Source organism: Saccostrea cucullata, unplaced genomic scaffold, assembly GCF_032062105.1.
Source record: "Saccostrea cucullata isolate Sc308-1 unplaced genomic scaffold, CSIRO_AGI_Scuc_v1 ctg8917, whole genome shotgun sequence".
NCBI lineage: Eukaryota > Metazoa > Mollusca > Bivalvia > Ostreida > Ostreidae > Saccostrea > Saccostrea cuccullata.
This window is the reverse complement of record NW_026926341.1, coordinates 1-27,419: the sequence shown is the minus strand read 5'-3', so window position 1 is coordinate 27,419 and position 27,419 is coordinate 1. Positions and strand designations below refer to the sequence as shown.

The window sequence follows — 27,419 nt, the reverse complement described above, 5'->3', positions numbered from 1 at the left end:
AAAGTCACAACTTTTTTTTTAATTTTCTAAATTTAAGTTGACATCAGGGCTGGGATTCATTGCCTGACGTCACGGCGTCAGGCTGTATAAGGATTGATAATTGCTTGATCCGAAACTAATAGATCATACCCAGAGAGCTAGATTTTGTGCAAGCTGATTTACATTGGAAATCTTTTACCTGCATTTTAAAAGAAACATTTTTCAGGGAAACAATGATTTTACAGATGCAAAATAATGCAGTATTTACTTTGTTTACTCTGTTTGCATGAAACAGATTATTCCATGTGATTTACCGTTTCAACGTGTCCGTGTATCTTTTTTCTGCATTTCTATACTACTGGATCACTCCATTTATGTTCTACAAAAGGGGTGAATCGCTCTTTTTGCGCCAAATGTCACGAGTAAGCGATCTTCGCGCCTTTTCTTGGATTGTTCTATTGTATGAATGGGGGTGCTAATTAACTTCCATGGAATTAAATAAAGTTTGTTATTGTAACCTCCATTTTCTTATGATTCTGAAATTCTATCTACAAATTATATCTTTTTCCTTAAAACAACATATGAATCGTATGTATCAGAATATGGACATGCAAAACAAAAGAAATGATTTCTCTAATTTGTTTCCCGTCTGTTGATTTATTCCATATTTTAATGGACAAGTCCAATCACTACAAACGATCGACGCAGTTCAACCAGGTTCCAGACGATCTGACGAAAGAAATTATCTGTGCGAAATCTTGGATTTCTTTCCCACAAAGGTCTAAATGTTGGATTTACCTATTTCGTTCTTAAAAAATTATAGTACCCACGTTTCAGAAAAAAAAAAAGATCAATGAACACAAACTACTACTGTTTACTTCATTGGAAAAAATGCTTTCCTACAACATATGTATTTAGTTATATCCATTCTCTAAAATGTTCACAATGAATGATTTGACAACAGATTTCAGAATAGGTGTAGCTTTAAATTTAGATCCAGGGGTAGATCAATCTCACCCCTACGAATGTGTTCGGAACCTTATAATTTTCGGTATTCTGCACATTATAAAACCCGATGAGTTCAGAGCAGCTCTGGCGGTGGCTCTGGCGAGAGATACCGAGACTACAGCGAGATAGGGTAAATTATTCACGGAAATGTGGCTAGGAAGTGACTTGCACGTGGAGACATGGTAAACAGAAAAGTTATGTTGCGTTTCAGTTTTCACCACCCTATATTATCTTTAGAAATTTACTTCAATCGATCTCTCTCGAATTCATTCAAACTTAAATAAGTATTCTCGATGATACAATTTCTGCAGTCATGAATTAAAATTTCTTTTAGGACAAATATTTAAGCATGGGAACCGGGACTATATTTTTGGCGTCAGATTAGCAAATGAGGCACCAACATGACTTTTACTGACCAATCAGGTGAATGAGAATACTACGAATACTACAGGAATTTTACGCTTCAAAGAAAAGGACAATCTTATGGCGATCGGAAAGGCACAAAAACCATTTTCCCATCCATTTCGTAAATGAAAAGCACCTTTTTTAAATTGTATTTTTTTCATGCTCACGATGACACACAATTCATTTGTTGAATAAACGATGGAAGTCCATAGGTTTTTCAAAGTCATGTTGCAATTGAAAGCGATTTACGTCTCTATTAATTCTTTTGTTGTACTATCGGTGAATACAATTGTCAGGTGGATTCCCAGTTATGTATAAACTGTTTCGTCCATTTAAATGCATGAGATGCTGCTCGTTTTCCTTACCCTTGTTGAAGCGCTGGTGTTCTGAACTTGACACAAAGTACATTTTATTAAACATATTTTGTCTCATTAACGAAAGATTAAAAACACCCGTGACATATTTCATACTTTCTAATCTTTGTATTTTGTTCATAAGAATTTTTTAATTTTGCACTCCATTGACATGATCATAGATTGACCTGAACCACGTGTTCGAAGTAAAATGAAAACATGTATTTGGCGTAAACGCTGCGATTCAACAATTGGCCAGTTGCTCGTGGTAAGAACCTCTCTGCGTATTAATAACAATAGCCATATAAGGCAAACAAAGGTTTGTCAGTGTAGATGATATTACACATTTACCAGCGTATCGGTCGCAAGTGTGCTCTAATTTTCGCCGTAAGTTATGATAAGATATATTGTTATTTTACCCCCCCCCCCTTTAGCCACCATTTTCTGTTGAAAATCATGAAAGTCTTTCAGAAAGGTCTGGAAACATATTTTTCACAGGACATCTTTTCAAAGGAAACAGACAGTATTCAAACAGACTATACCAATTTCCTAATACTGCCAATTCTATTTATAAAACCGGTTTCATCCTATAACCTTTGAATGGGTCAACCTAAACCACATGTCTTGAATTTAAATCACAATAACATTAGTAGGGGTGAATCTACTTGCAGAAAAGTCAATCGCATCATCTCGGGTCTTTTCGTCAGAGGTCGATAAACAAACTCGAATGTATCAACATCATCGGATGTTAAAAATTTCTACATAGTATATTTTAGATAATATCATTACATTGAATAAAGTTAACTCCATATTCCATAGAAAATAGGTCTATATACATCATCCATGCTTTTATTTCAAAGTTTGTGAAAAGGGGGGGGGGATGTCGATCATGGCGTATAAATTAACAATACATTTGTGGTCTCCTTCCCTAGAAAAGGCGCGAGGAGTGGGACCGAGGAGTTGCGATTGGCAGAAAACCCACATACATTAACCATTCTGTTAACAACTCTTCAGAATGCAGCAAAAGCATCGTTCTTTTACAAGTTAAATAATTAAATATTTTTACAAGGTTCTCAAATAAAAAGACATATTTCAAACACAAAAAAGTATTGCTCAAAAGGTTTATCACTTCTCTTACAGATATTGATTGATTACGTCAGGCAAGCTTTTTGAAAAGCTGTTACTTGTAAAGATACTTAAGACTTGTGCTTAAATACACACCTAAGTATAAATAAATTCTTAGCTAAGAAAAAAATCTTCTTAAGTCATATTCATAACAGTTCTAAGTGTAATTCTTAGCTAACTTTAATTCTTAGAAAATTACAGCACTTAAGTAAAGTCACCATAGCAACGCATGGAAATTCCCGAACAAAAGTGCACTCTTTTGTGATGGAAGTAATTAGTTCTATGAGTATTACATCATAACTGAAATGTACAAGCTTGTCATCAACAATTGTGCATTTATATCTTAACAGTTGATAAATATTTCAAAGTCAAAAAGAGTTTCTAGTTAGATGTTATATCATGATTTCTTTTTTAAAAGATTGAAATTTCTTCTGTTCACTATTGTTTTTACACTAATAATGAAAACTTAAGTATTTCTTATCTACTTAAGACACCTCCTGAGGACACTTAACTTTAAGTCAATACTTAAGCACTGAGCATGTTTATAAATTACACCTAAGTATTTCTACTAAATTTAAGTAAAACTTATGGAAGTTGAGTAAAAATACATATCTTAAGCGATTTTTTAACCTTAAGAATATACTAACAAGTTTTATGAATATCGCCCCAGTACTTCAGTGTCAAAAAGCATTTCATTGGTCGGGGGCGGGGGAGGTGGGAGGGGACATGTAAAGTTATTTTTAATTTACATTTACCATATGGAAAGGGTTAAATCCCTCAGTAGTCTGAGCTTACCCCTTTTTCCCTCTATAGTTATTATTTAGAATTTTTGTAAGCGTGTGTTTAACATATTGTTATTTTTTATTTACTTCGTAAAGATGCATGCAAACGTTTAACAACATAAAACTATATATGAAGTTTTTGTTTGTTAAAATTGTAAATGTACATGTATCATCATCCAAACAGTTGAAATATCAAACAAGACGAGTTTGTGAAACACTCTGCGCCCGGCAGCAACAAAAGTCGAAAAAGCAATTTTTAGCATATAGGTCACAGTCAAGGTCACACGATCATTACCCTTGGTGTCAGTTGAAAATGCTTCATTAGTGAAGTACATGTATGCATACTAAATGAAGTCTCTATCTCTCATGGTTCAAAATTTATGGCGAAGGTTAACGTTGACAACAGACAGACAAACAGACTGACAGAACAAAAACAATATAGGCCCCGAATCTATGGATTATCGGGCACATTAATATAACATTACTTGATAATTATTCCTTCTAAATGTTCTAAATAAATTATCTAATGATATCCCTCAACTTAAGCTTGAGGGGTGAAACTAAATATCTTTATGAACTTATAATTGATAAGCAAGTGGCGGATCCAGCAATCTTGAAAGGGGCCACCAGTAGGCTCAGGGTAGGCAGTGGCGTATATTCCTTATAAGCTACAGGCTACACATCATTTTCTCAAGGTGTACAAAAAATGTATACATATATGAAAAATCTATACATATATAACTCTGAGAGTAATACAAAATACATGACGATTGTATAAAATGACAGAGTTAATGATAAAGTTACTTTAAAAGTAGGTCTTGCCTTTTTATTTATAACCCCCCCCCCCCCCCGCTTGAAAAGCGGCAAGGTATATAACAATCGGTATGTCCGTTTGTACGTCCGTCTAGCTGTCTGTACGTCCGTCCGTCCGTCTGTTACGCTTTGGGGTACCCATCTCTTATCCGCAACTCCTCCCATACCACTGATATGAAGGAAATTTAATGAAACTTTCACAGAATCTTTATTACATATTGCCATTGTGCACCTCCTATTTTACTTTTTGATCTGACATATATTTTGGATTTTTCAGAGCAAAACATGGACACTGCCATTATATTCACATGGGAGGCGGGGGGTATCATTTAGTGAGCTCATTGCTCAAAGTACCTCTAGTTTCTATAGTATTGAAGGGTACCCATCTCTTATCCGCAACTCGTCCTATACCACTGGGCAAAATTTAATGATACTTTCACAGATTCTTTTTTACATGATGCAATTATACACCTCCTATTTTACTTTTTTATTTAACACTTATTTCGGGCCTCCAAGAGCAAAACAATGACTTTGTCATTATAATCTTATGGCAGGCGGAGAGTATCATTTAGCTATATATAGTGAGCTCGTTTCTCACAGTACCTCTAGCATTCATATAGGAAGCGGGCGTATCATTTAGTGAGCTCAATGATCACAGTTTCTCTAGTTCATTACTAAAAATGTTGGATGGATTTCAAAATTTTGTAGATTTAAAGCAATTAATTGAATATCATCTGTTCACTTGTAGTATATCCTATAAGACTAGGAACTAATGGTTCAGATTTCCAGGTCGTGTCGTCTTATCATTATGTGATATGTCATGAGATTCTGTTGTGGTTTTATGAAATTTGTGTATGACACCCTTGACCTGTTGACTGTAAGTTATATTCCTGGGTTATAAAGCGGGGGGGGGGGGGGGGGGGGGGGGGTTATAGTACTTGGGATGTCCGTCCGCCCGTCCGTCCGTCTGTTCAGTACGCTTTTTGGTACCCATCTCTTATCCGCAACTCTTCTTATACCACTGAATGAAAGAAGATGGGGGAATAAGGCGGGCAGAATGCCTATAGCGTCGGATATTAAGAAATTATATTCAGTATGTGAATTGAGTATTTAAATTAACTTCTCATTATTGAAATTTATGAAATTATGAGAAAAAAAACTTTTCTGAAAGAAAAAAATCTCGTAGAAAATTTTTCTTTTCTAAAATATTCAATTGTATTCGTGGGATTCGAACCCTAGCAATAAAAATCCGACGTATCAATTTGCTTTGAGACTAACGCGGTAACCACTATGCTACACGGCTCATAATCAATTGGGGCATTTAAATCATGTTTGTGATATGACCTTGACTTAATGGACTTGAAGTATTTCTGGGAAAGATGCGAATGTTTTGTCATAAAAGTGTACGTACTTTTAAGGTTCAGTGGGTCTTCGCTCCAAGTTTTTGTAAACAAAAAAATGTATATTTTATTGCAAACTTTTAGTATTATCTTTCAAAAAAATGGAGCGAAGACCCACTCATATTTAAAAATTTTGTTAAAGCCTGAGAAATTGATCATTTTTGTTCTTTTTATTGTGTGTATGCTTCTTCAGAGGCAAATATTTTCAGTCTTTGTGGGATTTTTGTAAATTGTAGAGATTTTACATTAAGTATACTTTAATATTAGTTGAAATATCAAATAAAATTCGGATATAATTAAGATAATTTTTTTCACTTCTTATCTGTCGCACTATAGGCACTTCGCCTTTCAGAAGGACGTATAGTAATCAATTTGCAAGATGTTCGTCTTTCCGTCCGTTTGTCTGTACGTCCGTCCGCCTGTTACGCTTTAGGGCACCCCTGTCTTATCCGCAACTCCTCTGAATAAAATTTGATGAGACTTTCAGAGCATCTTTATTACATGTCATTGTGCACTTCCTATATCATTTCTTGATCCGACACATTATTTTGGGTTTCCAATTGCAAAACATGACACTGCCAGTATATTCTTACCTAAGACGTGAGGTGTGGTGGCTTCTGAAAAACATGTGACACCATGAATTATTCCTCTTTACACCTTACCGTAAAGGAATATAGAGAGGAAAATTTCTCATAGCACTGAAAACATGGATACTGCCATTATATTCATATGCGAGGCAGGGGTATCATATATAGTGATTTCTTCGCTCTCAATACATCTAGTTTTAAATATATTCGTTTTTCAAATCTTATTGTCATAAAATCGCATGATTTCGTGTCTAATTTTCAATTTTTTTCCGAACCCCCACCAACGGGAGGGGGCTACCACCTCTCGAACCTACCCCCTTTTGGCGCTTTGCGCCCCAGGTGAACTTTTAATTTACAATACCCCACACAAATAGAAAGGAATATTCGCCAGGGCTCACAGCCACACCAAAAGAATGAATTGTTTTAATTCTATGATGTTTAAAATTTTACCTTTCTGCTACCATCCTTATTAATCTATATAAATATTTCTCACTTCCAAACCATGCCCATTATTGTGAAACTTTGAGAAAAATAATTATGAACTGTTATTAAAAGTGGTGTTCATTTTACTCATTAAATCATGACTTAAGTTGTTATTTTCAATATTTTGACAAAAGTTTGATTGTACATGTATCATCTGTCCTTAAAAATATTATGGTCATAAAAAGGAAAAGGCAGTATAGGCAACATTATTCAATATTATATCTTTGAAAGCAAGGAGGAAAAGATCAATAATCTGATGCTATGACAGATCAGAAATTGTCTTTAAAATATTATTTCATATAGGCGTCGGAAGCAAATTAAAAGGAGGGAGGCAAAACCAACAAAAAAAGTAAACCACAATTTTCAATGTCTATACACTGGCGGATTTAGAGGGGCCCCCTTTTGAGTCCAAAAAAAATACACAATATTTGATAAATCAATGTTTTTTTTTTTGGGGGGGGGGGGGTGGCTGTGGGCTCCTATCCTGACCTCAAATGGTTGCCCCCCCTTTCAAAATTTCTGGATCCGCCACTGCTATATAATGTCTATCTTTGCAAAAAAAAGGTTAGGTCCTCTCTAATTATTGTCAGGAGTATGAGGCGCCTGCGCGAAAGGGGGAGGGGCAGTTTTTTTAATCTTACAACAAAGGGGAGAAAGTTATCTAGTTTATAGACTTTATCCCACCCTTAGCGGCCTAGCGATTTTTGAAAATACTGACCTCGATTTTTTTTTAAGTTTACAAATTAAGAAATATAATGATCACTTTAAATGTCGGAAAATGCACCATACGCCTCATGATTATTTTGGATCCGCACACTTTGAATTAACTGGTTCTCGGAAGGAGAAACGTAACCAGTTTATTTGTTGTCATAGTCCATTGCTTTGCACGGATTACTTGTGTCGGCCTTTGTTATAAAGAAAATCCTGATGGGAATATGACAGGCTGTGAAACTCCCTTTTTAACCTGAAGAGTTTTATTGTAAGCTTGAAATGGGACAAAGTTTATTAGAACATTGCATCCTGTAGCTTAAATTATCAGTCAGATTTTATTACATATACGAATGTTCGAATTTCCTCTATATTAAATTTGCATGGTATAGTATAATTCTAGTATTGTAGTTCGAAAATCGGACGTTTTCCAGTTTTTTTCAAACAAATTTTGATATTTCACGTGCCAGAAATTCCAGGTAAAATATCAAAATCGTAAGTACTGTTGCTAGACTGATAAGGCGAAGGATGGAGGGAGGCCTACAACAAATCCTAGGACATTCAACATTAACTGTTCAATACAACTAAACTGAAAGTAACCAGAAATTTGGCAAACGCAATAAATGTCATATATTTATTTTTATTTGGTGCAAGTATAATGTTAGATTGAAAATGTAGCAGGATTTCAGGGATGGATATTTTAAATGTATGACTGGAACGGGAATCGAACTCGGACCCCTGTATCAATAAGCAGAAGCCTGTTCAACGGAGCGAACACTTGCCAAAATTCCTTATACCTCCAACAGAAATGTTTGTGAGCACTCCCTCTGTTGAAATTAGCTGCAGAAATGTAGCTCTCCGAAAAAATATATATTGACAGATCGGAGAGCTACATTTGTACAGTGCCACCCATTGAAAAAAAATTATATTTATTGTGCACAGAAAAAGTGTGCTCGGTTCTGGATTTATTTAATTCTTCCAAATTCTTACCCCAGTTGCAAAAAAAGCTAGATTTCAAACATCTTTACTCCTCTATCAAGTACTTTCGTAGTTTACACATATATAAGTGGTGGCTGGAATATTCAGCTTAAAATCCATTATGCTTGTAAAAAAAATTATTTAACTGATTAGTGAGAATTTAAAACTTGTAATTGAAAGCTTAGATTATGCCAGCAATGGACGAGTTTTCAATTATAATCAATGATTGGAACACCATTACACCAGAGGCCAGTTCAACTTAGCTGCAGAACTGTAGCTCTCCAAATTATTATTTTTAATTTTTGACAGACCGGAGAGCTACAGAGCCATCCATTGAAAAATCTGCATATTTATTGTGCACAAAAAAGTATGCTGTTTCTCCATTTTTTTAAAACTAGCTGTCATCTCAAAATATTACTAACCGTGTGTTCCTTACATATTCTTTCACTGTTTCCACAACAAAAATATCCTTATTATTGTTTATGATAAAATTATTTAGACACAATATATCGCAATACCGAATCTCTGGCCAATACTCAGCCCTAAGAAGCAGTAACATTAACCATGATTTGGTAGAATAGAGCTCTGTTGTACTATATGTGTCGAATTTTTTTTTCAGGGTTATAAAATTCTACATTTTTTTGAAATGTGACAAAGAGCGAAGCAGACCTCTATCTCAGTATAAGTAGAAGCCAAATCAATGCCAAATCTTCAGAGATACATGATGTGGTTTTTTCATCGATTGGTTCGGCACAAAAAACTTGTCTTTGTATTCATCGGCTTGAGTGTTGTATTAATCCATTGGTACATGCAAACGTAAGATTTTTTGTATCTCTTCTTTTTTAGAAGGGTGCGGGGGGGGGGGTTGAATGGGAGGATGTAAGTATGGGAAAAATAATTGAGACAATAAATTGCTTGCTTTTGCTTTATTAATGGGAATGATATTAATCAAAACAATAAAGCAAGAAGATAAGATAATTAAGCTTGTTCAATTGGAATTCAAATCTGTAATATTTACATTTGCAAATGTTTTCCTTTATATAACACTACTGAAAGGAATGCGTATCTATAACTGTATAAATACAGGTATGGGGTCAAAAGGTCATAGATGTGCGTATGGATAATCGTTTGACGTAATTTCTTAGTGACGTCATAAAGGGTCGACGCGCGTTCAGTGAATTACATACATGCCGTTGGGTTTGAAAAATAATGCATTTCACCATTAAAAGTCACAATTAGGCAAATATAAAGTATGAATTAGTCACAAATGTAAATATAAGTAATAAGGTATCATTTTTAAACATCTATCGGGCTATAAATACGGGTCGGTACGAGATTAAATTCACCATAAAGCCCTTCGGGCTAGATGTTTAAAAATGATACCTTATTTCTTAAATATACTTTTTTGCTGAAGTTTAAAAAAGATCTAAAGTCAAAGATATGAAGATTAGATGTATAAAATGATCTTGTTTTCCTTTTTCAGTGATAATTACCTGATTGAAGAGTTTTCTTTCCCACTTTCAACAGCTCAGAAATCTGGTTCACATGACAAAGTACATGAAAAAGGTATTTTTAGTATTTTTACGGCATCCAATACTGTAGACATACTTTTTTCCACGGGGTCATAATTCCGCGGAATCTCAATTTCTGTTTAATCCACGGGTAGAAAATAACGGGGATTTTCTAGATTGTCACTCTATGCCTTACATTTATATAAAGTACGAGGGTTGTCCCAAAAAGTCGTAGACAGGGAACATAATTTATTTACTCTTTGCTGAATCAAATTTCTTTTCTTGTCATTGCAAAAGTAACATTTTATGATCATGCATTTCAAGTTTCATGACGATATCACATTTAATAAGAAAACTATGAAAAAATAAAGAAACCATGTCAGTGTACATCGGCGCACGAAAGCAAGCGTAATTTACGTCTCTCATGATGTCATGGTTTTTTTCTGCTTTACACGCGGATATTAATATCCAAATGAATATTTTTTTTATAGTGAAAAACTACTCTTGACTAAGGGTCTTATTTAAATTCTTTTCTGTCCGTTTTTTAAGCAGATTCAAATTTGAGTTAAAATTTAGTTGTAAGATATCACCATACTTTTTAGGCAGCAGAGAATATACCTAGTTTGACGACGTTCATGGCCCAGAACGTTCCAAAATGTCTGCGTTTAACAGAAAGTACTCTACTTCTTACATGCAATAACTTTTTTTTCGATAAAGAGAAAAAACTATCTTTGAATCTCGAGCTATTTAAAAACATCTTCCCTATTAAAATCTAGTATGTATTGTCCTTTCTGTACTCTTTTCCCCGTCTCTGATGAGTATAAAACGTACCAAAAACAATTTATTACATTTCTGTGCGCTGGGTATGCGTTCGACGATGTCATTTTCATCAATCTCAATTTCAACAAAACTTTGAAAAATATGCCATTAGTCGTCTGTTTCTTATTCAATTTATATGAAATTTTGACATATTATTAAGATTTTGATTCTGGTCTCAGTGTTATAAATTTTACTTCAATCTTTTACATCCCATACAAAAAAAAGGTACATATAGGCATACCTTTTTTGTGCCTTTTCTGTGCCTAATGTGTACCTACTATTATAGGTACAGAAAAGGCATACCTATTCTGTACCAAAAATGAACTTAATTTTTTTCTAGTGTACCTAAAATGTACCTAATTTGGACTTTGTCATTTTACAGTGTGCCTGAAATGTGCCTACTTTAGACTTTGTCATTTTTCAGTGTACCTAAAATGTACCTAATTTGGACTTTGTCATTTTACAGTGTGCCTGAAACGTGCCTATTTTAAACTTTGTTATTTTTCAGTGTGCCTAGAATGTCCCTATTTTGAACTTAGATATTTTCCATCTTACCTACTATGAACTTTGTCATTTTTCAGTGTGCCAGAAATGTACCTATGTTGAACTTAAATATTTTCCAGTGTGCATAAAATGTACCTACTTTGGACTCAGTCATTTTTCAAAATGCCTGAATTTAAATACTTTTTTAGATGACTGGTTCTTTGTATCTGGGTGTGGGTGGGGTGGGTTGTAGGGGGCTGGGGTTGAATTATCATTCAACATTTTGTGCATTTAATTTTTAATAACATTATACTTCAGATTTCACATCATTATTTCAAGTCCTCAGTATAATATATAGCGGTGTTGTGGAAAGAAAAAATGGGGAGGGGTGATAACATTGTTACTCTCAAATGCCAAATATGTAATTATCATTTATTCAATTAATCTTCTTACGGAAAATAAAAGGTAAAGATCCATTTCTGTTCTTAAAATATGCACTAGTTTGTCTTAAAGAGTGTCAGTTCTTAGTAACTTTGATTAACATTCTCTAAAGCCCGGTTTACACGCTCTGCTTTTGCAGCTGCTTTGAAGCAGAGCTGCAAAAGAAGAGCGTGTAAACAGGGGTTTTGCACTGCAGGCATGCAAGCAGACAGAATAGAACTTGCCCTATTTCAGTCTGCAAGCAGACGTAACTGACCATTCTGATATGAAACTATATGGCTTTAAAGTGAGAGCAGGCAAGGTAAGCAGCTGGTGTAAACTCTCTGTCTGCTTTGCAGAGTAAAATGCAGACCAAAAATGCAGCTGCAAAAGCAGAACGTGTAAACTGGGCTTAAGACATAGGGGATTGTCTTATAAACACTATACAATTATATTGACCTTTAACCCCCCCCCCCCCCCCACTACACACGCACTTGCTAAATTATTATTATTTTTTTTTTACATGTCATTTTATCAAGTTTTTGCATTTATAAAACTAATTCTGCAATACTGTGAAATATGTCAATTAGAGACAGGAAATCACTTTCCGCTTGAACGCATACAATACACAGGTAATCCACAGAGAGATCAGGTTTAGTCCATGCACCTAGTGAAGTGGACACAAATTCATGTAACCAACAGCCAAATCTGCTTAGTTACGATGCTTCTCTGTATTATTCTTGCAGTATAATTCTATAATTTCTTTTGCTCTTAAATAATTTAATGATAAATGAATGTTTTAACTATGTGAATAAACTGATAAACTATTAAGATATAAAACGTTTTAAAAACTAAATACATTTTTTTTTCAAAACCATGTTTGCTAGCAAACCCCTCTAGTTGTAACAGATACAACTTTTTATGATAAATTATCATTAATAAAATTTATATACACATCTCTATGTCCAGTAGAGGTCCCATTACGCGATCACTGCATCTCTATCTCTATCTCTCTCTATCTCTCTCTCTCTCTCTCTCTCTCGTACATTTTGTAACTACAAAAATGTTTGGGATGTTTAGATTAATTTTATAGGGTGAGAATTTATATCCATTAGACCAGTTACTGGTGTATTTTGAAATGGCCTTTGTTTATCTTTGAATGCAAAACGATGTCGATTTCCTCAGTATTCGGTGTTAATACCGGATGACCTTCACCCTGCAGAAATTGTTAGTGTATCACATGTAGTTCTCGACAAACCACAAACATGACAAAACGGTGATTTCATTAGATTTTTCAGCTCAACATGAATGGGTAAAATACAGAAGAATAAATTACAGAATGAAATAAATAGAGATGCTTTAACTTTTACCGGTAGCAGGGACCTATATACTGGTAGTATATAGGTCTCTGCCGGTAGTTAGGCAGTAGCAGTAAAAAAAAGTGCACATTTACAGAATTTTCATACAAATAATAGCCCCCAAGATGCACAAAATACAGGTGCTTATCATTTATAATTATTCACCATGTTCACATACTAGGCATTTATGGATTGTATACTGTAATAATTTACATACATGTATTTCGATGTTTGTATCACTCTGTGGTGTTAGTTACATTAATTAAGATTTTATAGTTGAAATCTAACATGAAAGAAAATTATGAATAATTAAAAAAAATAGGGGGCCTAATCAATTTGAGGGTGATTTGTTATGTAAACAAACACAAAATAGTAATGGCGGTCAAGATGGCGGTTTAATTGTTTGCCCAAAATAGCCACGCTAAATTTCAAGGATTTCTTCGCAATCGGCTTTCAGTTTAAGTTGGGGCTTCATTAGATAATTGTTAAATGTTCATTGTTATACTTATAAATTGTTTACACGAAATATTTTATGAATAATTTAATAAATTTTAATAAAATCACGTGACTCCAGCGAAGTCTACGATTGGTCAGTGGAGAGCGCGGACATTTCTGAGACGTTTTGAAAATTTGCCGAGATGAAAGCCTAAAAAAGAAATCGGAGAATTATAGTTCGGTAAGTCTTTATTTCAGTGTAAATTTTCATGCTGCTTGTTGTTAGTGTATTTGTGCACGTAAAGAATGCATTAGAATGTGAATATCAAGTGTAAATTTTACGAAGTTCTAGGTAATTGTACCGTAGATTTTTGGTTTGTTTTGATTCAAGATGGCCGTGTAGCCAGTGCTACAGCCTACAATGAATAGATGACATATAAATAATAATTATTTTGTTTAACCTGATGTGTAACAAGACATAAAAAGTGTTTCACAGTTTCAGAGTCTTTTAAAAAAATACCAGAAATTAACGTGTCAATATCGCGGGAACAGGTTATGTACAGTAGCCTCTGCATGAGCATGGCGATAATAACAAACAGAAATTCAAATGATCAGTGTGAAAATTTAATCATTGGCATATGAAATTTGAAATATAAAGTAAAGTCACTATTTAAAAAAAAGGGGGGGGGGGTTCTTACATGTAATAGTTTTAATTTAAATTATCAAAATTACAGAATTTATAAAACATAGTATAACAAAATTAACTGATTTGAATTTATGTTATAAGTTTACATAAAATCATTTAAACCCCATCTCTCCACTTGGTTCATGCCAGGGAAAATGAAGGGGGGGGGGGGGGGGGGGGGTGGTATGACACACATAATTTATTTAAGAGTGACAATGTTTCAGTATTATATTTAAAAATATTATGTATAAAAATTAGTGTAAACTTTGTTAATAATAATGTCAGATAATTTCATGAACAAACTTTCTTTTTCAGCAAAATTCTTGTCCCCTGTAGTCATTGTAAACTTGGGGGAAATGCATAAAGACTTTAACTCTGTCAGTAAGTATGAAATCTAATCTGATTTTGAAAAGAAATATAAATACAGTAATATAGTAAAATTAATCACCACTTTTCAAACTCCATTGTAAATTTTAGGAAATTCAGATGCAGATCGTAACAGGGTAAGGGGGGGGGAGTGTCCAAATCACTTTTAATTGATTAAGTATATATATATACATTTAATTACATAATATATACATAATGCAAGTAGGAAGGAAGTTCCAGACTCCCTGGACCCCTCCCCTATAGATTCACACATTGGATTTAATATTTTTGAAAATAATTTCAAAGTGAAGACTCAAGAGCAACAACTTTTTCAGAATTGAAGGGAATGGCATGAAAGAAGGAATTGCGTGGTACATTCAAATGGAGGATCAATTTTCATAAGGAGTCCAGATGAAAATCGCAACTGTACAGAAATGAGTATTTACCCTGGTAAAAGGTCTATTACTGTGCAGAAAATTCTGTGGTGCCAATTGGGTAAAAACTCTATGAAAGTAATGAAGATTACATGAATTGCACATGCAGCAAGTGAATAATGTGTGGCCAAAAAAAGGACATGAAATGGAGTATACTTTCAATACCTTTACGGTGTCTTTGTGTATTTACATTGCATTAATTATGTTTTGTATATGCTGAAAAGGTGTGTTTATTTTTTTCTTGCAAAGAATGATATTACAAATATTTTTGTTAAAGGTAACAATATTAATTTTTTTTTTAAATATAGGAGATTTGTCATTTTAGAGAGGATTTAAAATAGTTATTTTTCATATATATTTTCATGTAGCATCATATAATAAATTTTTACTTGTTTTTACTTGAACCTGATAATAATTGTTAAATTCTTCCTTAATATAGTCCTGCCCCATTCACAAGGAATGATAAGTATGTATTTTTCATGTTAGGCCAAAAATTTAAAAATTTTTGTTGGAGAAAGAAATTTTTAACTCCAGGGTTTTGTGGTTGATTTGTCGACAAAAGCCCATTTTTTGATATGCCTAAAATGTACCTTTTTGTTTAGTTATGCGGTGTGCCAATATTGTGCTTTTTTAGTACCTAAAATGTGCCTATTAATGATTTTGGTACAATATAGGTACCTTGTAGGTATACTTTTGGTATACCTCTGGCATACTTTTGGCACAGCCTTGAAGGTACCTAATAGATTGATATGTGGGCACTTTTTAGGTATGCCTGGAATGTACCTACTGGTCTAGTTAGATGGTGTGCCAATATTGTGCTTTTTTAGTACCTAAAATGTGCCTATTAATGATTTTGGTACAATATAGGTACCTTGTAGGTATACTTTTGGTATACCTCTGGCATACTTTTGGCACAGCCTTGAAGGTACCTAATAGATTGATATGTAGGCACTTTTTAGGTATGCCTGGAATGTACCTACTGGTATAGTTAGATGATGTGCCAATATTGTGCTTTTTTAGTACCTAAAATGTGCCTATTAATGATTTTGGTACGATATAGGTACCTTGTAGGTATACTTTTGGTATACCTCTGGCATACTTTTGGCACAGCCTTGAAGGTACCTAATAGATTGATATGTAGGCACCTTTTAGGTATACCTAAAATGTACCTATCTGACTGTTAGAATTATATGCCATACTATGTATAGGCATACTTTAGGTATGCCTCACTGCTCAATCGAATGTTTTATGTGTGCCTAAAATGTACCTAAATGTGAAATAGAAAAAAATAAATCATTGAAAAGTATACCTTTAGTATGCCTTTTTTGTACCAATTTGCTACCTATACTTGAAGAAGTGGTTCCAAACTTGTATACTTTAGGTATACCTTTTTTGTGCCTATATTTATCAAGAATAGGCATGCCTAATCTGTACCTTTTTTTGGTATGGGATAGCACCAAAGAAATAAAAGCAAAAGTAATAGTTATCATGATGGTTATATGCATAAATTATTCCAAATTTTGGTCGTGCGCCGACAGACCATATCGGCCTTCATATAAATCGTCCCAATACAGTTAATATGTAAGATATATATTTAAGAAATTATGATTTTAAAGAACATTGAATATATTATGTCTATGCAAAATTTGGTTAGTTTTGGTTGCGAGTTAAAAAAATTATTAACATTGTCTACGACTTTTTGGGACAACCCTCGTATACTTGGACAAATTTCCACGGAAAATTTGTGTCGGCGTATATAGCGTAAATTCTTAAGTAAAGAGGTGAATTTTGTCATTTGAAGAGGTCATTTATAAGATTTTTTTTCATATACATGTGTATATATATGTTACATGTATTTATTTTGCCAATGATGAAATTTGCCCAGACAGAGTTTTGTTTAAGTAATCATACTGTATTCCTTGAATTTGCCCCGTTTTTAACGTCGCCCAACCGAGGTTAGGGCAAACATGGCAAAAGGGGGGGGGGGGGGGGGGATGAAACGGGGGCAAAATTTCCCTGTATACACAGTTTACTGTTTGTATTTGGACTGTTACGATAAAGGAATGATGATCCTTTGGAAAACCATGGTTTATTATAAGAAAGTATTTTTTAAGGCCAAAAAAAATAATCAATAGTTTCTCAGGCACTGCTGCATCAGTTTAAAAACGGCAGCATTGATAAATTTTATTGATGTATTGAAAAGGGAAAGAGCTCAATTTTCTATTTTTCCAAGTTGAAAAAGACAAATCAAGTTATTGAATTTCCCCTTTTCATAAAGTGGTTTTTATTAGAAAAACAATATATTTCTTCTAAATTTACAGTATTTTATGAATTATCTTTTAAATAAATGTTTGGAATAACATTATCTTAAGTTGAATATATATTATAACTACGGTAATTTCAGAGAACAAAAATTAAGAATTAGTAGGTTATATTATCATTTTATTGAACAAATGGCTTAAAAAAAGGTGTAAAACCTGCTTCAAAAAAAACAAAACGCCTGCCTGCTGCGTTGAATTTTGACTTTTTTGGCCCGAAAAACTATTGATTACTTTTTTTTGGCCTAATATTTATATTTATTTAACGTCTTTTGTAGATCATCCTAAAGTCACACAGAAAGTACAAAAAGTATCGGAGGAAGAATCCCAACGCTACGTCAATTACATGGCAGAAAACTTCATCATAAACTTCACAGTCATCAAGAACACAGCATCGGACGCAATAAAGAAAATCTCTCTCCACAACGTAGGACGGCTAACAATACCCCGATTTACGTGGAGTATATACTTTTATGACATCACGTTTGTCGGAAACAGCAGGTTTCCTTATCCTCAAGGTCTGAGGTTAGATAATGCTGAACTGCTGATTTTTCACGAGGGAGGAAATCACTATCGACTGCAACCGACGGAGAAATTTCCCCCATATATTAATCCAGATGACAGAATTGAGGTGGAATACGATGCATATGGGCCTCATGTTTCTAGATATTTTTCTTTTCCAAACTGGTATGTTTCGTGTCCCACATGTGCCCCCAGAATTTTGAAATGCACACAAAGTGAAAGTTTGGATTTTGTTGAAAAGTTCTCCCAAGTGCAGCAGTATAAACGATTTGAAAATGACCTTCATAAACCTTTCACAGGCAATGACAGATTTCAAAGGTATGGTATTGTCAGATATAAAAGTTAAACTTTTCCAAAATTTTTTAAGTGTAATTACTACATATGTATGTTTTTACATTTGAAGACATAAGTCTGTGTAAATATATTTATTTTTCATATGTCATATTGTGCTTTTTCACTGTTGCTCAATTTCATAACTGAAAAATAAAAGATATTGAAAATGAAAAGCATTAAACAGTAGCTGCAATAATGTAGCATGACCCCTTCCCCCTTTTTAGGGGAGAAAATCTGGTAAAATATATCAGAGAGGGCTTCATTCATTACCTTATAGCAGCTTGATAAAAAGGCTTCTTTGTGTTTGTTTAGAAATTATAATATATTTATTTCTCTGAAAGAAAAATCATGACTCTCTTTATGACTGCACAAGTTTAATGTCTGAGAGCTATGCAGGATATTTTTACTAGACACCTAAATTTAAATATTCATTTTCTTTTTTCAGCACTTGACCCTTACAAATTCATCTCTCTTGTAGGAATGCAGTACCCAGTAACTTACGTAAGGTCCCCCTGAGTTCTGTCCTCCCCACCCCCCTCAGGGTGGAGCGGAGTGATGGGGACTCCCTCCTGGTAACTACCGGTGATTGGGTCATCAACGCTCAAGATTTTAAGGAGGAGGCCAAACTGCTTGCTGGTATTGATTTTTTTTTCTTTGAAAAAGAGGGAAGATTTTAACGTTTTCAGAATATTGCAAATTTTGAATCAGTTAAGTTGACAATTCTTTATTTCAATGCACAGGCCTTTTCAAAAGGCCTGTGCATTGATGTTTTGCAATAGATATTTAGAATTAATTATTGTATTTTCATTTAAGGCCATACATGTATATTACATGCAATATATCTTCATAAATCCAAGCGTAAAACAACGCGCGCACAATGCTACCGCTTTTGTGGTCAGAATCTCCCTATTTTTCATCACAATAGGTTAACATGTATACCTTTTGATCGCTTAGAAAAAAACTGAGTTTTTTTTTTAAACACAATTTTTTAAGTGATCCAAAGGCCTGTGTTTCAATGTTAATGTACAGTATTGAGAGTTACTTGGAGAATCTTGTTGAAGTCTTCTTAATTTTTGGATCTTTCAGGTTTATATGTGCCTTATATCCCACCTTATCTGCCAATAAGCTGACATATTTTCATCACTTTTTTTTTTTTAAATTAAATCATGATATACATGTGTAACTATAATCAGTGCATCACAAAATGTTACAGGATAAGAAACTGGGTTATCTCAGATAAATTAAGATTCCAAATGATAATGAAATTTGTATTTAGTCAGACATACATGTACTGTACATGTATAATTATTTGCACTCTTAATTCATAAATTTATGTACTTGATTTATTCTTTAGAAACCCTTCAGTTAGAAATGAAGAAAACAGAAGCCATCTCAACTGTCATAACTTTCACCCGCACAAAAATCACCTTACCTATGGAATCCAATCTCTCTCTGTCAGAAGCTTACGAGATTTTGATTGACCCAGATTCAGATACGATCCAGATTAAAGCGAATTCTGAACCGGGAGCATTTTACGCTGTACAGACACTTTTCTCCCTCAAGAAGAAAGAACAAGACAAGAAAACGAAGTCCTTTGGTTATCGGTTTCCCAAAATAAAGATCACAGATGCCCCCCGCTTTGAGTATCGAGGACTGATGGTGGACGTAAGTCGTAATTTCGTCACCAAGAAGGACGTCTTGAAGTTGCTGGATCTAATGGCGATGTATAAACTTAACAAGTTCCATTTCCATCTGACTGATGATGATGGCTGGAGGTTTGAAGTCCCACAGTTTCCAGAGTTAACAAAGGTAGGAGAAGTGGGTTGAGAATAGGCCATTTTCACATTTACAAAAGTTATTTTCCTTTGCGGGGTCAATCTGGGGTCAACCGACAAAAGGCACTGATTTTTTTCTATAACATTACTAACTTTGTGGGAAAATATATTAGAAATGAAATCTGTATGCATGTATATGTTTATTTTGCTTTTTAATGTTGCCCCATATTCTGGCAATACAGTCACAGATCGAAATTGCCTGATATTGTTTGAAGATTAAAAATATTAACAGGTAACTTACAAATGACAAAGTGGGAGAAATGAGTGTTACACTGACAACGGGAGATAACTCTTAGGAATGTGAAATTCATCTATTAGAATTAAATGTCATAATTTCACTTTGCAAAGCTTACATTAGAAATGCACTTTGCAAATTTTGTCTTCTTTAATTTCAGAGTACATTTTCTTAATTGCATTCTCTTTGCTTTAACAAAACTAAAATAAACTTTCACTTTGCAGAGTACATTGTATAAATGTATCTGAATGAGTGTAATTTATAAGTATCAAATTTTAAATAAAAGATAATATGAATTAATTATTATGTTCTTGAATCACCCATACCCACACATTTGCATCCTCATTTCCAATTTCAGCGTACCATTTCAAAAATTCAAAAATTATGCACTCGTGAACCAGAAAATTATTGGTTGCCCATAAACATTTACCCACATGAATTAAAATGATGCCCAGCTACTATAGTTTGGCTTTTAAATTACTAAAGTTTTAACAACATGCACATGCATTGTAATAAAAGTTGGTTACATATACTAAGCTTGTGTTACAAACTGTATGGAATGAATAATGAGGAAATTAATTTTGTCTAATTTTGTAGTTTGCTGCTAATCGCTGTTATGACCCGTCCCACGAAGTCTGCCTTCCACCCTCGTTAGGATCTGGTCCGTATACCAACACATCCGGGTCAGGTTACTACTCCGTCCGAGACTACAAAGAAATTCTGAGGTACGCCAAGGCCAGGCACATCCAGGTCATTCCAGAGGTTGATGTCCCGGGTCACGCTGGGTCAGCGGTCAAGGCCATGGAACTCAGATACAAGAGAACGAAAGACGCCAAATATCGCCTCAGTGACCCGAACGACAAATCTCAATACAGGTCTGCCCAGGCACACACAGACAATGCTGTGAATCCTTGTCTGGATTCCACCTACGAATTTTTCAAGGTCATTATACTTCACCTTCATGACCTGCACAAGGACATTCAACCTTTGACCTTTTATATGTTGGGTGGGGATGAGGTCGCCAGAGGAGCATGGGAAAAGTCACCCATGTGTGAGAAATTTAAAAAGGAAAAGGGACTGAATGGCTACCATGATTTGAAGAAGTATTTTTTCAAGAGGCTGATGAATGAGTTGAAGCTGGAGGGCTTGAGTGTTGGATTATGGGAAGATGCAGTTTTAAATGATAACCAGGAGCCACATCCAGTGGAGGAAAGCAAAAAGGGGTGAGTTACGAGAAAGGAAAAAAAAAGTAAAGGCCTAGGGACCTTAAAACTTAGACGTGCTTAGCAAGAAATAATCTTCAATAATGTCAGAAAGGTTATACTGACAAAACTGATAAAGAGGAAAAAAATGAAAACAAAACATATTTAATCTTGTGGTTTATTTAAATAAATATATTACAGACAGCTCTACACATATAGTTGGACCAACATCTGGGAATGGAGGAAAGGATCTCTGGCTTACAAACTCGCTAATGCTGGTTACAAGGTAAATAAAAACTTTACATTTGTACCATCTTCGCTAGCCAAGGGTTTCTGATTAGATACTAGATCCTTATGAACCCTTGGCATATGGTGTTAAAAAAATGGGAATTTTTTCTCAGGTTGTGATTGGAGTTGATCGACCAGTCAGCAATTGTTTCTGTAAATGACAATATCTACGTTTGGGATACATCTTGAGTCTTTAATCAATCTGTTTACCCAAATTTTTTGTTTTAAAATAGTCATATACATGTAAATAGTTGATGGTGACCATACCAACAGGTATGTTGACTTGAAGAAAAATAAAATTGCGTCATATTTTGATTTTGTGTGCTTATCCCCCCAAACTCAAAATTAGTTTGAATTCCTATATAATTATTGAAACCCTCATGATTTTTACATGACCTTATTTTATTTTAAAGGTAGTGATGTCCCCCGCAACCTACTTTTACCTAGACCACCCCTATGAGCCTGACCCTGAAGAGCGAGGATTATACTGGGCGACCCGTTACATAGACACACAGACCGTCTTCAGTTACCAGCCTGACGATCTGTACAAGAACAGAGGGACCCAACATAATGGGGCTCCCATGACAGACAGTATTCTGTGCTCAGGGGGCTGCCCTCTCTTAAAGGAGCCTCAGAATATCAAAGGTATGAGAATCAAGGTACTGAAGGTACTTGCAACTCTTTGTCATCCCCACCACCCATTTCTGAGGAAATTTGAAAAAAGGCAAATAAAAGTTAAACCGGAGGTATCTTTTCTTTCTACTGCTACTGTCAGTCAGGGCAAAAAATTTAATCAGTTTAATAGCTTGTTGATGAAATAATATGGCAATATTTACTTTAGGGCAAATACACAGTACCCCTTAACTGCAATAATGTAGCCCTTTCCAATTTTTAGATCACCTGAGTAACTCAGGTTACCTATTGCTATCCATTTTCGTCCGTCGTGCGTCGTGTGTCGTGTGTTAACATTTCAACATTTTCATCTTCTTCTCTAAAACCACTGAACCAATTTCAACCAAATTTGGTATACAGCATCTATGGGTGAAGGGGAATAAAAATTGTGAATTTCATGGTCCCCGCCCCCCTGGGGCCTGAGGGGTGGGGCCAAAACCACTAAAATTAATGAAATCTTTAGAAATCTTCTTCTTTACTCCTTGACATCAAGCAGGCAAACTGTTGGCATACATGTAATGAGCATTGAGTCCTCTACCAAAATTGTGAAATTCATGGCCCCAGGGTCAGGAGTTCTAGTGCTAAGGCGGGGCTCTATAGATTATTTAGTGAAAAAGCATTATTTCTTTGAAAATCTTCTTCTCTGCTCCTGGGTATTAAATAAACTAACTAAGCACATAGTTATGATGAGCAAGAGTGTCTCTTCTAGATTTGTGAATTTTATGGCCCCAGGGTTAGGGGTTCTGGTGTTAGGGCAGGGCTCTATAGATTATACAGTGAAAATGCATTATTTCTTTGAAAATCTTTTTCTCTGCTCCTGGGTGTTAAATAAACTAACTAAGCACATAGTTATGATGAGCAAGAGTGCCTCTTCCAGATTTGTGAAATTCATGGCCCCAGGGTCGGGGTTCTAGTGCTAGGACGGGGCTCTGTAAATGATATAGTGAAAATGCATTATTTCTTTGAAAGTCTTCTTCTCTGCTTCTGGGTATTAAATAAACTAACTAAGCAAATAGTTATGATGAGCAAGAGTGCCTCTTCCAGATTTGTGAATTTTATGGCCCCAGGGTCAGGGTTCTGGTAGTAGGGCAGGGCTCTTTTGATTATATAGTGAAAATGCATTTATTCTTTGAAAATCTTTTTCTCTGCTTCTGGATATTAAATAAACTAACAAAGCACATAGTTATGATAAGCAAGAGTGCCTATTCCAAAAATTGTGAATTTTATGGCCCCAGGGTCAGGGGTTCTGGTGTAAGGGCAGGGCTCTATTGATTATATAGTGAAAATGCATTTATTCTTTGAAAATCTTCTTCTCTGCTTCTGGGTATTAAATAAACAAACTAAGCACATAGTTATGATAAGCAAGAGTGCTTCTTCCAGATTTGTGAATTTTATGGTCCCAGGGTCAGGGGTTCTGGTGTTAGGGCGGGGCTCTATTGATTATATAGTAAAAATACATTAATTCTTTGAAAATATTTTCCTTTGCTTCTGGGTTTTATGCCAATCATCCAAGTATATATATTTATGATGAAGAAAGGTGCATCTAGCAAAGTGGTTTTTTATGCCCCCTGGGTCAGAGGGGGGGGGGGGGGTTACATAGTCTGAAAATAAATTAATGGTTTGAAATCTGCCCTTTGCAATTAATAAACCATTTTATGATTACATTTGCAAAATTTTGAAATATGTGGCCCATGGATCAGTGGGTGAGGTGCACAACTGGTTATAAAGTGGAAGTGCATTTTCTCTTTGTTACTCTGATCTACCTCTGGGTATTAAGTAAATAGAGTAAGCATGCTAAGTTGATAATTATGATAAGAAATGGTGCCTCTTTCAAAATTGTAAATTATGAATTTCATGGCCTCCGGTTTAAAACACGAACCAAATATAATTGTTTGAAAGTTGTTACACAATACTCAGGTGACCTATAAGGCCCGTGGGCCTCTTGTTTTTTATCTGATATTTTCTGAGGAGAAAAAGAAGAGGGCTACATAAAAATTATTGCTGCTAAGTACCCTTTGAAACCTCTCCAATTGAATAAATCCTGCATTATTGTGTACGGAAGATGCAAATCTGTCCTTAGAAGAACAGCTGAATGTTTTGTTTTTCAAGGAATTGGAACAAATTCTTGTAAATTTGAATACACTAAAGATGAAAATCTGTTCCTAGAGTGACAACTGAATGTTTTGTTTTCCAAGGAATCCAGGCTGACTTATGGACTGAGAGCATCAGAAACACTGACCAGATGGAGTACATGTTGTTCCCACGACTCCTGGCCCTGGCCGAGCGAGCCTGGCACAAGGCACCCTGGGAAAGCATCAAGGACCCGACCCGACGAAAACTGAAGCAGCAGACAGACTGGGAGGTGTTTGTCAACAAAATGGGTCACAAAGAACTGAGGCGATTGGAGGAGATGGGGGTCAAGTATCGGCTGGACCCTCCTGGGGCAAGGTACACATGCAAGAAATGTTTGAGGTCATTTTGTAATTTTTAGCTCTACTGGTCAGAGACCAGAAGAGCTTATGCGATAGTAATGCGTCCGTCGTCCGTCCGTCTGTCTGTCTGTCTGTTAACAATTTTTCAAAATGCTACTCCTCCTACAGTTTTGGTCTGATTTCAATATAACTTGGCACACAGGTAGACTACACTAAGATACATAATTCTGTGCATCGGTTTTTGATTTCGATGAACGGTGTTGCGGTGGTTACTAAAAATAGAAATTTCTGTGAAATTGTTTCAAAATGCTACTCCTCCTACAGTTTTGGTCCGATTTCAATATAACTTGGCACACAAGTAGACTACACTAAGATACATAATTGTGTATATCAGTTTTTGATTTCGATGAACGGTGTTGCCGTGGTTACTAAAAATAGAAATATCTGTGAAATTGTTTCAAAATGCTACTCCTCCTACAGTTTTGGTCCGATTTCAGTATAACTTGGCACACTATGAAAATAGATGAATACACTTTCATACCTTTACACTCGCACATTAAATTATTTTAGAATGCTTTTTTAAACTGTTCTGATTCAATTATATTTAATTAGATAATTAATCGATATGATATTTAATTTACTGAAAGCAACAGTGGGAAAAGTTATACCGACACAGACAGTAATTTTGTCCACATTATTTATAAAATGTAAATAAAGACTTAACATGGAGAAAGAGATGAACTCTGCCTTACTCCTGGCTGTCCTAGGGTGGAGTGAATTAGTTAGGGTATTTGGCGCCAAGCATGCACATTTGGTGCCAAAGTAAAACCACACACACAATTCTCACTCTAAAATATCCACCAATCATACACCTCCAAGTCTAATCTATTCTGACCCATACACCTATGACCTTTAACACTCCCAGTTCAACCAATGAACATTCAACACCATGAATATGAATGAGACTTTATGAATGGACACATAGTAAATTCCAGAGGACTGTAATTTACTAGGCTGTATAGGTGAAAATGATGATGATTGTAATGAAATATTTTAGGTCAACACATCATTAATACATATGAAGTACCGTTTAAGCAGAATTTTTAGCGAGGATGTAATTTTGACATTATTAGCAAGGCTGCCAAGATCGCTAAAATTGAATATCGCTAAAAATTAACTGCGCTTTATTTGTAATAGCTTCTTAGTAAGCTTTATAAAATCACTAAAATTACATTTCACTAATAATAAAATAGCATTTTTTAAGGACAAATCACTGAATTTGCATCTCGCTTAGATTTCCACTTATACGGTATTTATTTGACATAATAAAATTTATTCACCCTGTGACAAAAGTGAAAGAAGGAAGAACACATGGAGTAGGAGGTATTCTTCTAGTTGCATTGTTTCAGTTAAGTTTTGAGACTTTTTGTAGTGTATTTATTATTGTAAGGGATTGAAGAAGAGATATTTGTTAACTAGAATCAAAGTCCTTGGTGTTCATAAGAAAAATGATGCAGGGTAGAGGAACATTTTGTAGGATTGAATTTATAAAATCATATTTGTTGCTGCTCTGTGATATTAAATATTGGTACAGTACTGTTGAATGCTCTTCAGGAGTTCAGTTTGAAATTTAACCACTTAAAATGTACTTACTGATATTTACAGGTTCAGTAACTCAATTTTGGAAGTAAATACAGTTTTCCCTGGGACGTCCACTGAATACAGCTTAGATAGTGGGAAAACATGGAAAAAATATGACCCAGAAATTTCTACTAAACTCCAACACAAAGGCAGTATTTTGGTGCGATCTGTGTAAGTATATATATTTTTTTTGACATCTTTCCTCAGGGCTATTCCAGAGAAAAATGTATGGGGGGGTTGGAAGGCACTTTTATTTTTACCCCACCACCCATACATTTTTAATTGCTTTCTCCCCCACCACCCATCTAAATTTAAAATATTTTTTTAAAGAATTGTGTTTTAAGTTATGTATAATAAAATTTTATGTACCGCTACTTTTTTCAAGCATTTGCACTTTATGCAACTTGAAATGAGTGTTTGCTTTTGGGATGTATCCAAACAATGGACTCATTCAAAAAGAAAAAAAAAATAAATATGATGCAAATCTAAATATTATGCACAAAACTTTCATTTTTTCATTACTTTGAAAATAGTTTTAATCTTTTTTGAAAAGAATTTAGAAAGATATTTTTATGCAAATTTTAACAGAAACAAAAGTTTTGTAAGATTTTACAATCAGCTAATTATTTTAGTTCAAGTCCAAAGTTCTTTTGTAACACAAGCCACAGAGTTCCTACTACAGCCTATGGGTTTCTGTTTTTTTTTTTTTGGGGGGGGGGGCACTAAAGTTATGTAGGGCATTGTCTACTTAGTGGGACATGAAAAAATATACATAGTCTCAATCCCACCTAACAACCGTGCAGGCACTT

The 27,419-nt window shown here is 34.7% G+C and overlaps 1 protein-coding gene and 1 long non-coding RNA gene across 2 annotated transcripts; both read left to right on the top strand.

Annotated features, from left to right (window-relative positions):
• Positions 1-7,846: 7,846 nt before the first annotated feature.
• Positions 7,847-26,781, top strand: LOC134271411 (beta-hexosaminidase-like; the record flags this gene model as incomplete). Its single annotated transcript, XM_062753616.1, has 11 exons — positions 7,847-7,914; positions 9,241-9,437; positions 10,105-10,187; positions 17,729-18,290; positions 18,784-18,941; positions 19,660-20,114; positions 20,973-21,598; positions 21,779-21,863; positions 22,279-22,510; positions 24,733-24,985; positions 26,635-26,781. Coding segments are annotated over exons 2-11 (2,717 nt in total), but the record flags the coding sequence as incomplete, so codon positions are not given.
• On the top strand, positions 13,675-15,110 carry LOC134271412 (uncharacterized). Its single transcript, XR_009993019.1, has 3 exons — positions 13,675-13,888; positions 14,648-14,713; positions 15,034-15,110. It is a non-coding gene; the product is annotated as an uncharacterized LOC134271412 (long non-coding RNA).
• Positions 26,782-27,419: the final 638 nt, after the last annotated feature.